This window comes from Bemisia tabaci, chromosome 9 (genome assembly GCF_918797505.1).
Source record: "Bemisia tabaci chromosome 9, PGI_BMITA_v3".
Classification (NCBI taxonomy): Eukaryota; Metazoa; Arthropoda; class Insecta; order Hemiptera; family Aleyrodidae; genus Bemisia; species Bemisia tabaci.
This window is the reverse complement of record NC_092801.1, coordinates 19,367,134-19,384,274: the sequence shown is the minus strand read 5'-3', so window position 1 is coordinate 19,384,274 and position 17,141 is coordinate 19,367,134. Positions and strand designations below refer to the sequence as shown.

At 36.2% G+C, this 17,141-nt stretch overlaps 1 protein-coding gene across 1 annotated transcript in view; it reads right to left on the bottom strand.

Moving 5' to 3' along the window:
• Positions 1 to 17,141, bottom strand: part of teq (Tequila) — a 40,567-nt gene that overhangs the window by 20,172 nt on the left and 3,254 nt on the right. The window contains exons 3-18 of the mRNA XM_019048157.2: positions 16,039 to 16,851; positions 13,854 to 15,006; positions 13,347 to 13,474; positions 12,234 to 12,454; positions 11,441 to 11,591; positions 10,908 to 11,138; positions 10,271 to 10,540; positions 9,391 to 9,506; positions 8,892 to 9,070; positions 8,156 to 8,324; positions 7,111 to 7,237; positions 6,048 to 6,298; positions 5,034 to 5,186; positions 1,661 to 1,831; positions 799 to 969; positions 28 to 231 (exon numbers count right to left, since the gene is read on the bottom strand). Coding sequence (XP_018903702.2) covers positions 28 to 231; positions 799 to 969; positions 1,661 to 1,831; positions 5,034 to 5,186; positions 6,048 to 6,298; positions 7,111 to 7,237; positions 8,156 to 8,324; positions 8,892 to 9,070; positions 9,391 to 9,506; positions 10,271 to 10,540; positions 10,908 to 11,138; positions 11,441 to 11,591; positions 12,234 to 12,454; positions 13,347 to 13,474; positions 13,854 to 15,006; positions 16,039 to 16,851 — 4,508 coding nt within the window. The remainder of the gene's footprint in view (positions 1 to 27; positions 232 to 798; positions 970 to 1,660; positions 1,832 to 5,033; positions 5,187 to 6,047; positions 6,299 to 7,110; positions 7,238 to 8,155; positions 8,325 to 8,891; positions 9,071 to 9,390; positions 9,507 to 10,270; positions 10,541 to 10,907; positions 11,139 to 11,440; positions 11,592 to 12,233; positions 12,455 to 13,346; positions 13,475 to 13,853; positions 15,007 to 16,038; positions 16,852 to 17,141) is intronic.

Sequence of the window (17,141 nt, the reverse complement as noted above, 5' to 3'; positions counted from 1 at the left end):
CTCTGATTGAGATATCTGTGATTTTACCTGCCACGGATAAGTCCCTCTGATAACGTCATTGTTCACCGCAATTTTGGCGTACTTCTGGGCATCTGAGCCGTTTGAATTCTTGTCTGCTACAGCACATTCTTTCGGAAACAGCTGCAAGGTGTTAGATGCTGAATCTACTAGATTTGCCGAGTCATCTGGAAAAAGGATCCTATTATGAAGTCTCGACTCCGGAGCTGATGTCTGAAAAAAGAATAGGATGAACGAGAGTGCTTACAACTTGTTCTTTGCAAAACTTGAGAGAGTTTTCCTTAAAAATAAAAACTAGAATTCTAATTTTCAATTTCACCAGACAAAACAACCATTGCGATAACCAGAGGGCGAAACAATGTACCTCCGTTTGTAACGTTACAGACCTCCTGTCATACTTCATATTTTCTTTGGAAAATTAGTCAGCATAATTTCTTGAAAACTTTCTTGACTTTTCTTCCCTGTTGGCAGAATATTATATAAGAATTTCGACCTTTAAAGTTAGCTTATTTTCCTTTGAAAGAATGAAATTGGAACTGATAGTTTGCAACACCACAATAACATACATTTTTTTTCACTCTGACCTTCCATCTGTCTCTGAAATGAAATAAACACCGATAAGCAACTAGAAATACAAAAATAGAATACCACGACATCAAGATTGATTATTAGAGTTCTGCTTGATTACTTAATGAGATTGATTACATAGGTAACCTGAGAAAGATTTCATCTCAAAATTTCTTTCAGTGATTAAAATTTGTTGAAGAGTAGATGACTAACCGGAGGGACTCCTGGAGTGCATACGATTGAGACGTCTTCATCATGTTGACAGTTACTCTGACCCCAGATTCCATGCACGCACTTTTCGATGCTAGTCTCATTGCCACCACAATGTACTTCATCCAGCCAGATTGGTCCAGTGCCAGCACCAAATGCAGCCTCCTTGCGGAACTAAATCAAACAACAGCTGACATTAAAATACTGAAAAATATCCCGATACAGTATCACTGAATGTTGGGAGTAATCTATGAAGAAAACTGTCGGTAACTTTGATAATAGAAAGTCAATACGGAACCGATTCAGCTAGTCAGACCTAAAAACTTGGCTAAATATCACCTTAGATCAATTAAGAAAAAATAGTTGTCCCACCTTGTTCCATTCTCCATCAAGATCTCCAATACGTTTTTTGAAAACTTTCATTAGGCAATTTTTCGTTGGTAATTTTCTTCAAAATTTTGTTAAATTATTTAAAATGCTTCATTTTGGCTGATTTTGGGAATATGTCAATATCTAAATATCTAAAATGATTTTTATGATTAATTTTTATAATTTTGCCATACTGTTTCTTCTCTTTGAACCATTTATATTCACCCTATCCCATTACCCATCCCTCAAAAAATTGCAGGACGTTCTATTTTCAGAAATAACTTTCTCTGCTCTGACTAAACCGACAAAAGAATATCATGCCTTTATCTTTTTTGCAAATACAACTTTTTTATAATACATCTATACAACAATCAAATTCTGGTGCAATGAGGCACAATTGATATTCTTGAAAATCATCCCCTCAGTTTGTTGTTCAACCTGACTTTTCATAAGGCAAAAATTCCAATTTAGTAATTTAAATATGGTCAGGACGTACCTTTGCTGGTCCATAAAATCCTAAAGTCCTGCATGCAACAAGCGCTTCAGTTTCCGAAAAGTCATCGTCGCAGATTGTTCCCCACACTCCAAATCGTTTGATTTCTAGTCGTCCCTCTGTAACTCCGCTTTTGCCAGTGGCCGGTCCAACAACCCTCAGAGAAACTGGAGCCTATTAAATTTTAAAAGACCTTTAATTATTTAAAAAAAAAAAAAAAAATCTGATGGATGGAAATATCTACGAACCTATGTATTCAATAAGATTTGAGAATTCTCTTGTCAAGTAAACTGAATTCTTTCTTTAAAAACAGAGCTAATTGCCAGCGAGCTTTCGCAAATCTACCGAACTGTGTCTGTTCACACGAAAACAGAAATAGAGGCTTCAATTCCCTAAAGCGAAATTTTGAGGCCAGCAGCTTCTATCACTGAGGGTTAAAACATCAAACTTTGAGTTTTGAATGGCAAACTCTAATAAAAGTAAGATCAATAACTTAAGAATGAAATTGTGTGCAAAATGAGGGCGTTAAAATCGGTTTTGATTCAACAACTAAGTACCTTGAACATGCTCGATAGAATTTGAAGGGTTGGATTCAATGATAAACAGGGTTACCTGGGTTGTAAAAGTCATTGCATGGAATAATGGCTTGTGGAGAAATCTCCCCTTATTTTTGCCAAAATATGTAAGATTGCATACCTACCAATCTAATGTGATTTTGTACTTCTATAAGAACCACATACCTGTCAATTATACAAAATGTTGTTACAATTGTACCCACAACTTAATGTTTTCAAATGAAACTGATTCATAAATGGAAGTCTCCAGTAAATGAAGGAGTTAGTGAAAATTGTGTATCTATTTTGTTTTGAGAAAAGTGAGTTCAAATTTTAAAAATTAATTTTTTTATGGTTCATAAAAAATTTAAAATTACTATTATGATGCTGAAAATTGGCTCCATTTTGGCAATGTTCTTCTTGAAGAAAGATCTTTACATCGCCACCAGGGCTCTTATTTTTTCACTTAACACGTGAATTACCAAAGACTTCAATTACTTCAACGAGCAAAATCTTACTGAACCGAAAATAACACAAAAATAGGGCACTTTGTTGCTGGATGTCGAAATTGAGCCTCTACTTTTGATGTTCACACTTTTCATTGGTTCTAAAATTCTATATTTCAGAGTTTTAATTTGTCAATACAGACTGAATGTATGTACCAAATGGCAAAACAAATAGAATCATTATCACAAAGGGGTGACAGTTTGGAAATTCTTTAAAGCATCAGAATGGTAAAAATTTGTGTCGGTTATAAACTCTTTCAGTCTTTAGTTAGATTTTAAATTTGAGGATACATCCTGGCTTAATCTCATCCTGACGAAACTTTTGTCTAATTCTCTGGTTTAATAAATTGAAATGCTCAGTTTACCAAGTCAGATTTGAACGGAAGTCAATGATCAAAAATTTTACAATACTGCTACGATTTATTGTGAGTATATACTTGAGAACCTCAGAGATTTGAGTTTCATTCCATTCGAAACTCATCATGGAAGTGAGTTCATAGTTGTTTCAAATAAAATTTCTTGCATGAAAAGATAATTAATAAAAACTCATGATTTACCTCCAATCATTGAGTTAAAATGATTTGGCATTGAGTTTTGAGGAGGATTAAAACTTTGAATCACTATTTTTAAATTGAATTCAATTTAAGTCAGATCTTTTCTTCTTGACTTGATCGATTTATCATTGTGAAGCGCCAAGAATCAAAGCTGCAACCTTCATTCCACTGTTGAGAATTTGGCAGATGTTTTCATTCATTAAAATAAGTGACCACTTAACCAGTACAACTCCTTATGTAAAATACTGTTGTAATTTTCTCGCTAGTATGTAGGAAATTCTTAAGAAATTATGCAAACAGAGACTCACTCGCTCTCTTTGTGATGAATTGAAATTATTGTCACATTTATAGACAGCATAATGAAGATTGCAAGTTTTGATCCAAATCACCTCATTCTAGTATAACTACCTAGGGCCCCCGCCCATCCTTAAAGCAACTCAGGAGCCCAAAACGTATCTTTAATGATTAATAAAGATAGTTCCCTCCTTTATTTTAAACTGTTATACTTAATTTTCTTCATGTGGTCGCTTTTAACAGAACTATTTTTAACTGAAGCAAAAATCTTACTCTAGGAATATCCGTGCACTTGACTGAAAGTAAAATCTATTAAACTTGAGATGAATATGGTTTTTCTGCAAACACGAGAAACAGATGCCCGAAAATTGGTGGCGTAAATAATTGCCAGGATAAAAAGTGCAAACATCGCAAAAAAGCTGGTTGTAGGAAATGTAATGAGAACAGAGTGATTTTTTTTCCAAAGGAGACTTTATTCTTAATATTTCAAAACAGGTACACATTATCGACTTAAGGACTATCAGCACATGAACCTGAGACACAATCTATCCTGACAATACTTACTTACAATATCGCCTGAGAGCAAAAACTAACTACAATAAATAAGAGTTGTGGATAACACTAAAAATTCAAAAACAAGAAATAAAGGTGGATGAAAAAGTAGAAGACTAGAGACAGAGCTTTGACAGAGTTTTGATGATGGAATCATGAGGATTTGGACAAATAATACGATTTGTCTAAAAATCAAGTTTCTAAACCCATTTCAACGAAAGTAGAGGAAATATAAAATGCACAAGGGCAAATAGTGTTATACTATGTTTTTCAAGAGGTAAAATCTCTATCAATATTGGACGTTGAAACCATGACTATTTTTTGCTAATTTACGATGGACTACTTGACGGTGCTAAATTAGGAGCCTCAGTATATGTTTCTTTAACGAAATTCTATGTAGAATATGATGAAAGCATTCAAACTTTCCAAATTCTAACCATGAGTGAGAAATAACAGTTTTTGTTTACTTTAATTCACACTTCCTGCTCACAGAAAACCCGTAGCACCTAAAATTGAGTGCTGAAATTACTTCAGTGTATTTCATTAGAATGGAAGAATTTTCCTCAGCACTAACATTTTTTTGACAAAATCAAAGATATCTTACATGAGAGGAGGAAGAAAATGTACGTAAATTAGAATGGACCTGATGGTAGAATTTTGAAACGCTTAGAAAGTGTGCAGTATCAATTTTTCTGATTAGAAAAGATTGATTATTTTTTTATTCTTTTATAATATTACATCCTTTTCGTTCAATAGAAACAATGTTACGGAAAGGGGCAAAGAGAAATCTAGGAGTGATTTCTGGAAAACTCAGAAAATTCCTTGCTGTGATGATTAAGATCTATAGAGGTTATTTTTAGCTCTTGATCATAGTTACTTTTCTTTTAGCTTTAAGGGGGGCAGATCGTGAACTTACTTTGCATTTCAGTGGACTTTCGTCTGACTTATCATCACAATCGACTTCTCCGTCGCAGAGAAACTTGATGGGTATACATTCTTTTGTTTTTTCACACTGCCACTGATCGCTCGGGCAAGATGTACTAGCTGTCTTGCAAACAACACCAGCAACCTAAAAATGAAAAAAGAAATAAGAATGTAGTTGAAAGAAATGAGTCTGTCAGCTTCGAGAGCTAGTAATGCTGGACATAGGGTTCTATTCTAAGACTTTACTCTTTCATTGACAGATAATGAGTCCATTAAAGTTGCCTTGTAACTTCATATTTTCCTCAGCTGTTTTCTTTAATGTGTTGATCCGTACAATGTATTTCGGCTGTTAAGCTATCTTGAGGCTAATTGTAAGATTTTTTGCTGTCTCATCTGTATCGCAGCTACTGAACATTGAAAATGCAATGAAGATTAAAACGAATTTCAGCCTGAATATTGCTTGGCAGCAAAAATCCATTCCTAGAATCAACACATCAAAGAAAAAGGCAGAGGGAAAAATGAAGGTACAAGGTAACTTTAAAACCAATTGGTTGGCTAAAATGATTGAACTGCTTCGGATAAGTCAACAGAAAACTCTTATAAATTCATTAAATCAAACCAACATCAAGGCTGTAAGAAATTAAAGAATATTTTAATAAAAACCAGAATTAAAAAAGAAATTACGCATCAATCAATATCAAAGTTACATTTTACAAAGCTTTATTTCATTGAAGATTCTCAAGTTCTTTGTTTTTAACCATCTGTTACATTCTCGTGTTTGCTAAGAATTTCACTTGATCAGAATTACTTCTAACACAACGTTGTTCGAAGATGATCATAAAACATCAAAGTCATGTTTCTTTGCTTTTCTATTTTTTCTGTAAAAATAATAATACTCATTACAAAAGGGAAAAACGTCATCATGATATTATTCAGAACAGCTGGGCCAAGTCCTTCGACGTAATCTGGGTACTGCCAGGGGTATTTGATCAGTTAAATAACTCACCTCTTCTGGTCCGCAATCATGAGTTCCCCAACCATTGAAAGAACATTTGCTGATGGAACTTTCGTTTCCGGCACACCTTACGTCATCCATCAGATAAAGTGGAGGCTTTTGTGATGTGACGTTGGCAGGCTGGAAGAAGGAGTTTGTTTTGACTTCAGCGGCTCCCAGGGGAAATCCAAGCTCCTTGCAGGCAACTGTAGCTGCCATCAAGTTGAACGAATCGTCGCAAACGACACCCCATTCACCAAGAGCTGATGGAAACACAATAAAAGGCTCAGAAAACGAGAAGTTTAGGTTCTTCTGCTCTCAGATTGAAAGGAGGACAAGAAATGACTTTCATTTTTAGCTACATTGTATTATTAACATATACCTTAGACACTGATTGGGTTCATTTTTTGGAAAAGGATGAGATACTACGCAAACAGGGTTTCCAGATCAGTTGATTAATTTCTGACCAAATTTTTTTTGTCCTCTTAAAAGTAGAAATCACAAGCACCATTTGGACTAAGTTAAACAGAAAGGAACCAACCCACATTTTGGAAAAAATTGAGTTATGAGTGGTTTTGAACTCAACCACTGCTCTACTATCTATCGCCGAAAATTCAAAGTTTTTGTTGGAGCAAATTTTGCAGAAATTGAACTTAAAGCTTATCTTTTACATTGAGTCTTATGCAGGAGCCAAACTTTAAACCTCTTTTTCTCAGTTCGATCCCGATATGGCTTGGTTCCTTTCTGTTTAACTCCGTTCATTTTATCCTCAGCACTTGGTTTCCAGAAGTCTCAAACTTGTCTAATTTTCTATGAAAAAAACTACAGAGCAGATTCACTTGGGAATTTTGAATAGCATTTTTTACTTCATTTCGATTGATCACTAAAATTTTCATGAGAGCAGGCGAGCAAATTTTAAAGCAAACAATTTTAAGATGCCTGGCAAGTGGCAAAATAGCATCAACGTGGCAGGTAGGTTGCTTATGCAAAGTTCTTTCCAAAGAAAAACTAGAGACTCCTTGACATCTTTTTTGTGTCTGTTATTTCAACTTAGTAGGCATTAGAACTGACAAACCTTTAACTTCAATTCTTCCCTCGTTCCGAGACTTTCCACCTGCTAGACGAATCTCAAATCCAACATCTCTATTTGGGCATTGATTTTCATCACTGAAATCACTGCAGTCAGCATGGCCATCGCAAACCTACAACATGGTAAACATATTGATGCATTTTCATCCTGACAAATGATTACTTTCAGTTAATAGTTGTACATGAGGAGATGAAAATTCAAAGAGATTAAATTATTTTTTCTACTGTGGTTTACCCCAGATTTTGAGAATCCTTTTACGAGGTTCTTCTAAGCTTCAAATTTTTACAAATCACAAATCAAAGCAACAAATAATAAACTCACAAGAGCAGACTTCTGTGAGGAGACTTTGTAAAACATTAAACAAATGTTTTGTGCATTTGGCCTTAAACAGAAATGAGATCAGACGATGCATGCTTTCGGAGAAAATTGATGTGTAGAATGATGCAATTGACACGGTTTTTTCTATAGGGTCTGGGTGCCCAATTCCGGATTTTAATTCATTTTTTTGCGGATTAAGGTAGCTTAGACGTGGACGCATCATATGCTGGAGCGACAGGCTTGATAACTGTTTTTAAAGAGATATGACATGCATTTTGAAAATAATTTTTGGGCTCAAAAGACTGAGCGCTTGATTTTGGTACTTGGGTTTTTAAAAGTAAAAAGCCATGGACTTTTGAAAAAAAGGATACTTGAAAATAGACCATTACTTACTCCTGAAACTCGCATTAGAGATCAGGACTAAGCTTGGATTTTTTGCTGATTGCGCCACATACAGTATGAAAGCACTTCAACATTAGCATATGGAACACAGAAAAAAACATTTCACATGACAGTGCTGTACCAACATTTTTGGGGGCATCTTCCATCATTATAAAAAAGAGTTGAGTGCTGGGAGATATTTCTACAATTTACAGGAAAGCGCTTTTGATGAAAAAATACCTTAGACAATGGAACAAAACTCAGTGTTCTGATGTTTAATCAATTTTGCATTTATAGAGCGATACAAAATCTAGAATGTACTAGCACTTACATCATCTTTCCCGATGCACTTCCCATTGTTACAAATAAACAGAGATTCGCAGTTCAAAGATCGGGCATTCATCTCGTAGTAATCCCATTCTTGTTCTCTACTGTTGACCTGGAGTGCTCCTGAGATACCTACATTGTTATCACTTAGATAACAGCTCCTGTCTTTTGACCTACAATTAAAGTATTTCATTATAAGCATGGAATCAATTGAAAATTGAATAATTTTGTCGCCAAATTGTTGCCCAATTCAGTTTTCTCTTTTGTCTTGTGAACTATGAGCTCACTAGAGAAATAAAAAATCTAGCAATAGATTTACAAAAGGTATCAAAGTTCCATTGATTAATGCTCAGCTCAAGCGGTTTCTTGAGAATTACATGTGAGTATATTTCAAACTGGCTTCCATCTTTTATGGTGGAGCGTAAATTTCGACTAAGGCAACAGACATGGATTGTTTTATGAGAAAAAACGCTTTGAATGCTTTGGTTTATTTAATCAATTTCACAAGAAAATCAGATATTTTTTAACTTTCAATTTTTTCAATTTCTTTTTATTTGATTTTAATTAATTTTCTCAAAGACAATTACAAATCAGCCTGAATACGTTTTGATATTCTATTTGAGCACAGTTTTACTCACTGTAGAGCATGAATAAAAAAGGAAGTCATGAGTTTGTGAGTAATTTGACAACTCACATTATTATTTTACATTCATTTTGAAGAATGGCAGTATTTTACTCACGAGTATGAGAATGATCTGCATTCGAAAGAGGTCGTTTTTAGGCAGCGGAAGGCACATGCCTCTGGACTAACGTCATCCCAGGCTTCAACATCGTAACCATATAGTCGGGCTGAAGGATAGTAAGTGAATTTCTCTAACACTGTTGAGCAATTACCCTCATTCTCCGTAATTCTGCAGTCCTGCAATTGATAAAAGTAAGCATGGATATGAGAAAAGTTGAATGAATGAGATTCAACTCAGTAAAAGAGTTCTTGAACTTTATTGTAAGAATTCAATGATGTATCAATTAGCAAAAAAATTACCTTCGGCCGGAAAATTTAGAAATTTGAACGTTAATCTCAGCATTAATGTTAGCAAACAACATTAGAGAATTAGTGTAATATGGTATAATCAGCAATGGTATTCCTAGCTCAATTTTAAGTTTGCTGGCACTTGGATTTTAACAGACCGCCGAATTAATATTAATGTCAATAAAAAGAGCACATTCTAGGGTCCTTACCGGCTGACCATCGCAAATCCATGTCAAGGGAATACAGTCACCAGGGCGACATTCATAGCCATCAGGACTGCACTGTTCAGAGGATGTTGGCGTGAAATCCTGAATTGAATCTTTACCTGGGGATAAGAGAAACAAAAAAATTAAACGTTTACGTTACACAATGCTTTATCAACGTTAAAGAGAGACCAAACACTTAAGTAGAATCAGTTATCCTTTCCCCAAAATGGTGACTTCGTTTTATTTGATTATGAAGCGTTATGAGGTTGGTGATGGTTCAGTTACCCGCAACTAATAGCGCCATTAATTTTGGAATGTGAATGATGTTGGTTGCAAATGATAGTAAGTCTATCTCTTAGTTATTTTTACTGAACTGTGCCTCTGTCATTGATGTGTTCAGTGTATGTTAGTTACTCATCTCAGAGTTACTTTTTGGAGAGCAAATAACACCTGTTTGGTGTTCACCCCTTCTTTATGGAAAATACCCATGAAACGAACTAGGGCCCCTCCTTATAATTCTTGATGTGAGACAAGACCCCATTTCTCCAATTCTCACCAGTTTTGGAATAAACTTGCGTAAAAATCTCATTTTTTCCAAAAAAGCTTGCACACTGTTGCACACTGTTTCCACAGAAGTAATACAGGTAGGTTCTGCTTGCTTGGTGACGCCCATACTTGACTGCATTTTTGTGAAAACATTCATTCAGTCTAATCATCATTAACTGATGCATTGCTATTTTAATTTAAATCAGCTTTTCTTTGAATTCATGATGAATAGTTGTTGTAAAAGTATGAATCCCACTCAATTGGAGAAAGGAGAAAAAAATTAAAATGTTAAAAAGAAATATTGAGTGAGATGAAATGGATGATGATGTCGACTTACCGACTGTTTTGCTATCTTCACATTTGGGTATATCACAAAATTCTTTCCTTACACCGGTAGGTGCCTTGACAAAGCACCACGGAGAAGAATCAAGACCGTCTGGATTTCGGCAGAAGTTATGGTCACGCAAGAGGGTCTGGTGTGTCTTTTCAGAGATCCGGTACTTCAAGGCTGAGAACACGGAGGGTGTGTTCCATGATAAGCATGCCTCTCCGTTTGTGGTGACATTTGCATTACCTGCGTAATCTCTACCTGTATCCTTGACACAGCCTGTGAAAATTTAAGAAAATCATTAAGATCAGAATTTTACAGAGATAAGAAACAGACAAAAAACAAGAACTGAAAAGACAGGGAGGAAATTTTGCAATGACCAGACAAAATTGTCTTTTTTCCTGAACAATCCAAAGAATACTATCTTCAGTCTTTTTGAGTAATAATGTTTCAGAGCTGCATTTCAGAATTAAACAGTTTTTGCTGGCAAAATATTCTATTTCATTAAAATCTCTAACGAAGAATTCGCATTCTACACAACACTCTGAACGCTAAAACCAGATAAAAAAGTAAAATATAGTTTAAGTACTTAATTTATACTTCTTTTTGAACCCTTTTTCAAACAATTATAAAGACATCAACTAACCAATGTCATCCACTGGACGTTTGCAAACGTACGGGTGTTTGGTGCTCATTTCGCCACAGTCAGCAGTCGACCAGAAGTAGTATTCAGCATCACAAAGTCTTGGCGGGGTATTGGGTTTTTTCTGATCAGGCGCAGATGAAGAGGATGGGCATGGGAAGTGCCTTTGAGCGATGACACATTGACCTCGTCCAGCTTGGGTTTTTGGAGCAACTGACCGACCGCCCTCCCAACCTACGGAAACAAAAATGGTTGTTGTTTATGACTGACTTTACTCCAGGCCTATCCACTAATAGTAACCAAATCAATTTCTTACAGAGAAGGCTGCAATTGAACGTCCTCTTTGAAAATTACTTCGGATATTCCAAACAATTGCCTGTGATGGCTAAAAACAACATGTACGAAAATGTATTAAAATCTTAAAACATTAAATTTTTAAAACATATCCATCTGATAAAATTCAATGGGAGGATTCCGAGATTCTTGAAGTTAGGGGGGAAAAACAAACAAACAAATAAACAGAGATAGTTTCTTACCTGGCCACCAATTATGATATACGAAAGAGTCCTCTGAGCCTTCCCAAATCCACAAGGATCGTCCCATTATTGATACTCCGACACCAGATGTCATTATATTATCAGCTTTGTTCTGACCTACCAACCATTCTGATAAGAAATCGTTTTCATTCTGCAAATGTTAAAGAAAACAATTACAACTCCTCATTACTTTAATATTTTCCATGGAAACAAAACACAGAGTACTTATTTTTACTTTTGACAGTCATATTCTTAGATTCTTCCAACAAAGCAATATTAATCGCTTATTTAGAGATATGAGATAAAATTTTTGTTTATTTGGTCATCACATCAGTTTTCAAAACTTACAGGCGCCAACGCGCCAAATGCGCCCAAAAAATGAAGGCTCTGCGCCAACGTGGTCCCTAAAAATTGCCCCCTAAAAATCTGCATTTTCATAGGAAGTCACATTTGGAAAGAAAAACAAATCCGTTTGAATTAAACAAAACTCAGAATTTTCAGCACTACAAGTGAAAGCTTTTTCTATTCTTCACGATGTCATTCTTAGTGCTTTTGTCTTCCTCAAGTTACAGCTACTTACTGATTCTGTTCCGAAAACATCCTACATCTAACTTTCCACTAAATGCGCCATAATATATAGGCAAAAAGTCAATTTGGCCCCTAAAAAATCTTCAATGGCGCCTAAAAATCGGGCTTAATGCGCCACATGGCTCATAAAACTCAAAGGTGAATTTCGAAAACTGCATCACATCATTCTTAATGATTCTTTGATAAAAATTTTCACCGATCGTACCTGGGACAGGATGTTGAGAAGTTTTCCTCCAATAGATGAGCAATGAGCTAATGCCTCGCCTTGGCTGAATCCTTCATTAGAGGCATCAGTGCTGTTTTCTTGCGGAACAACTAGTTTATAGCATCGATTGTTGTAAGTGATTTCACCTGGTCGACAAAGGGAAGCGTAGTTGTTCTGGCATCTGATCCAAACACCATCCCGCTCAGGATCACAGCTCTTCTCTGTTAATCAAAGAGAATGCTCAAGAAATTTGAAAATGTAAAACTATCTAAAATTTTTGCTTGGAAACAGTATTTGAAACTCACAAGCGCCAACGCGCTTGGAAAACTGAATGCTGAAGTAATTACTGAGAGCTTTTTCCATGAAATCGTTTACTGACTCAAGTAGCACATAATGTAAAATTCACGAAACAAAAGATTTGAGAAACCCATGAAAAAAAGTGGTAAAATAGATGGGCAAAAATACGTACGTATATAGTAATTTCTTACATAAAAAATACATTTAAGTTACGAATTACTTCTCTTTACCTTTCTGATCACAATTTTTTTGCGTGTGATTCTTGAAATCTGAATATTTACAACTTCTTTACCAGCAGTTTTACTTGCACCTTTCAAATTCGTAAAAAATACCAGTTTTATAATTTTTTTCCGAAGTTATTTTACGAAAATTGCTACTAAGGAAGTGTGCTGAATTTTTTGCAAAAAGTTTGCAAGCATGTGCCTACGTGAGAAAGGAATATTTTGCAAAATTAAGCTCTGTTTAATTCTCTAGTAAGTAGATTTGTTAACTGTTTCCGATGACTGCGATTTTGACTTCTTTAGTGAGCAGATCATTAAAGTTGCTGGATACTCTCATGTAGAAACTATCAATATCAATTTCTCACTTCTAAATATTTCTCAATTCTGGACATTTTCATTGTATGATTTCAATGTATAATGATTGATATTGAATCAGAGTTTCCTTCAAAGGGTCTTGCAGTGTTCTAACTTTCACCCTACCTAGTGACCTTAAAGTACCTTTTGAAACTTTAACATTACGAAATAGACATTTCTTTTACTTACAATTTGTCTAAAACTGCATTTTTGAACGAAGATCAGAAATAAAAGGACCAACCTTTTCTAATTTTGCAGTCCAAAACAGAGGCTTCTTTCCCAGAGCATTTGACGCTGTTCACTGCAATCTCTTTTAATGCTGAAGTGGAGGCATCTGTTGGTCGACCTTGCCAAGTTAATTCAGCTCCTCTGAAAGACCAAGATGGGGAATAAAAAAAAGAATCGTACGGAAAGCAGAGAGAATTGTTAGAATTATTTTTTGAAGGCGCATTTTTGTTTTGCTTCTTGTATCACTAGGATAAGTAATTTTTTCATGATGTATTTTTTTGGTTGCTCTGACAGTGAGTTAATATGTTTGTAATTGTAATTTTACCATGAAGACTGCTTAATGTTTTAAATTATATGTGTTTTTATTTAGTCTTTTCTGAAAAAAAATCTTAATTTTTCGGGCAAATGACTTGGCGCAGAACTTGAAAACAAGCTTGTTCTGCTCATGGAACTAAATTGAACTGACACCATGAAAAACACATAAAAATTCATCAACTCCTCTGAGTCAAAAAAACATTACCTCTCATATCCGAGCTGTTTGCAAACAATATGCGCTTCATTAATATTCCAGCTGTTCGGTTCATCGCAGGTGATCCCCCATTTACCGTTATCCATCTTCAGCTCCAAAAATCCTTCAGAGGGTTTCGGTCCACCCCGGAGACGGGCAACCTGTGAACTGACAGACTTCATAGACGGCAGGACAGGTGTTATATTTGACTTGGGCTTTGAAGTATTCGTAGGTTTTAACGACTGCTCTGGTGGAGAATTTTGTAAACTCCTCGAATTTACAGTTCCTTTAATTGGTTTCACAGTGGGCTTCGGAGTCTTGTCAGTCGCTTCCTGCGGGAAGTTGATTCTCACGTCAATGTCCAAAGGCTCTGCCCATTCCGGCCTTGTAACGATGGTTTGTGGGGGCACTTCACTGGGTATGTAGAGGTCATCTATTTCTACTTGAGAATCTGGAGATTCTGTGCTTCCAAATTCGTCGGGTTGATAGGAGGGTCGAGGTGGAGTAGATTTGTTAGGCTGGTAGGGTTGAGTGTAGCTGTTAGGTTTGTTTGAGTTCTGATGAGGGCTGTATGTGTTTGAGGAAGGTTGGTTTGGGGCGTATGGGCTAGAGTGGGAACTAGGATTTCTACTAGGGGCTGTTTGATCGAATGGACTAGATGGTTTGTTGGTGCTCTGTGTGGGATTCTTGATGGGCTGGAAATTATGAGCGTTCGATGGGTAGTTTACGTTAGGTTGCTGAGGATAAGGAGGGGGTTGATGGGAGTTGGGATATGGTGCCCTACCTTGGTTTGGGATATTAGCAGGCTGGGTTGGTGAGTTGTTGAGTTCGAACGGACTTGAAGGCCGGTAATTACTTTGCGCAGGATTTCTGCTAGGTTGGGGATGGTAATCATTTGAGGGATGGGTATCGATTGGTTGATGGGGGTAGTAGTTTTGAGAGTTGGGGTAAGGAGGTCGACCCTGGTTGGGAAAATTGTCTGCTTGATTGGGTTGTTGTGGATTCCTTTGGTTGTTGGGAGGCCTAAATGAGCTAGGAGTATTGTTCGGTTGGTATGGCGTGAAGAGAGATGGAAGTTGTGTTTGACTTGGCTGCACGTTGGAAGATTGCGGTATCAGTGGATCTTGTTCATTTTCAGTATATTGTCCAGGACGGTTATATTCTCCTAAAACAAGCAAAAAATTGACTTAGCTGAAGATAAATGAGGAGAAATATGGCTATAATGAGCACTTATGCATAAGCTCATAATTACAAGAAAAAGATTTGACAGGGTTAGCTAGATAAACATTTGATGTTGGTTGTATTCATACTTCCTAAGTTTGTTCTTGCTTCATTGTTCATTAATCTTGCAGATCATGAGAGAAACGTTAATCTCACGATTATATCATCTCCAAACAAAATCAACCCATCTGTCACTTCTGTAATTCATCGCCTCTAACCATCAAACACGTACTTATGGACTGCTCTGCCCTCCGATATCTCCAATCACAGATCTACTCCCCTACAATCAACGGAAATACAAACCCACTTACATCGATGAACCCAATATTACTACCAAAATTCTGAAACTCTTCACCTCTCTTAATTTAAAAATCTAAATTTTCATATATACTCCCATTTTCAAAATTCTCTGTAAAGACGTTAATAGCCTGTGATGCTGAATGTCTTAAAATATACTAACTAACTAACTAACTAACTAATTTTGTAAACTTCATATTCTGGTGTTGAGTGCAGCCTGTTAGAGATAAATAATAGTTTAAAATATCAAAGTTTTTCAAGTATGAAATTTTTAGAAAATGGAAAACTTTACTCAAAATGAGTAAAATTTATACTTGCAAACATGATTTAACTCACTTCACAACTTAAAAAAAGGCTTGAAAATATTTGCACATGTCAAAGGACCTAAATCTAAGATCTAAGATTCGATAAAAACATAGAAAAGGGGTTCAAAAGAATGTTTCCATTAGTTTGGGAATTTCAACCTTCATTTTCTTTACCTATTAAGAGTTTTAAAACAAATAATTATACAGTAAAAAGATGAAAGATTACAGGAGAAAAAAACTTTGAAACAAAAGTGATTCAAAATTGTCCATAAAATTTATAAACACACACCCGGGAAATTCCCTTTGCTACGTTTAAATTAAATTAATTCCACAGCCTCCCGATACAGGTAAAAATAAATTAAATAATGTGATACCTTGCTCATTGTCTGCAGAAGTATCACCATCTTCCTCATAGTTGGGACAGTCTACATTCTTCGGCCAATCGCAGATTGATGACGCTGGATTGAAAGCAGTACCAGGACCGCAATCCATGACAAACGTTCGACCATGGGCGCAGCTCAAAAACTTCTTGCAGTCAGTGGGATGCGGAAAAAGACCACTTTCTCCTGCGGGACACTTGGGCGGAGTGTTCGGCGCAGCTTCTTGGTTCCCTTTTGTTGCTTTTTGATTCTGATCCTTCAAAAAAGCTCTGCCTTTGGTCTTCTCAGGATTCAAGCCGTAGGGTTTCTTAGTTTGTGTTTTGGTCTCATCCACATTCGGGACAACAATGGGTTTCCAGTAGCTTGCTTCCGGTTGGACAACGCCAGGAGCAATCACTGAGTTTCCAGATCCTGTTCTGCTACTCTTAGGATTGCGTTGATTCTGATTTTCGAGAGGGAGTGGGGCACCTGGGATGGGGTACTCTTGGTTACCTTGGGGGTAATTTGAATACAATGGATCAGGTTGATTCGGTCGGAATGGGCCAAATTGCCCCGGAGGAGGTGGATTGTTTGGTTGCTGGTAATTAGGTTGGTTCACTATGTATGGTTGCACTTGACGAGCTGTACCTTGTTGTGGTCGGTATTTAGGGACATGCGGGTACCCAAGACCGTTAGAAGGTGGTGGTTGCAGGTTCTGATCAGGGTAAAAGATGGGGGCTGAGGTGTCAAAACGTTGCGTTGGAACTTGATAACTTCCTGGCTGGAGTTCATAGCTGGGCCGGGCGAATTGCTCACTTTTCGAACTATCTGTACGGGAGGAAATGCAATGATAATAAATTTAAAAATGAGGGAGTGCAAAGAATTACAAGGTGAGACAGAGACTCACAAACTAGACAGAGAACTAAACTGCTTTACACCTTTAAATTTTATGTGAATGTATTCTAGATTATGAAGGGTATACTCACATAATTTCAAGTTTTAATTTTGCTTAGTTCATAATTTGAAAAATAAAACGTCAGAGAAAATCAGTATACGTCTGATGTAGGTAAGAAAATTTCGATTGTAAATTAGTATCTTTCTATGTTTTATCAGTTGAT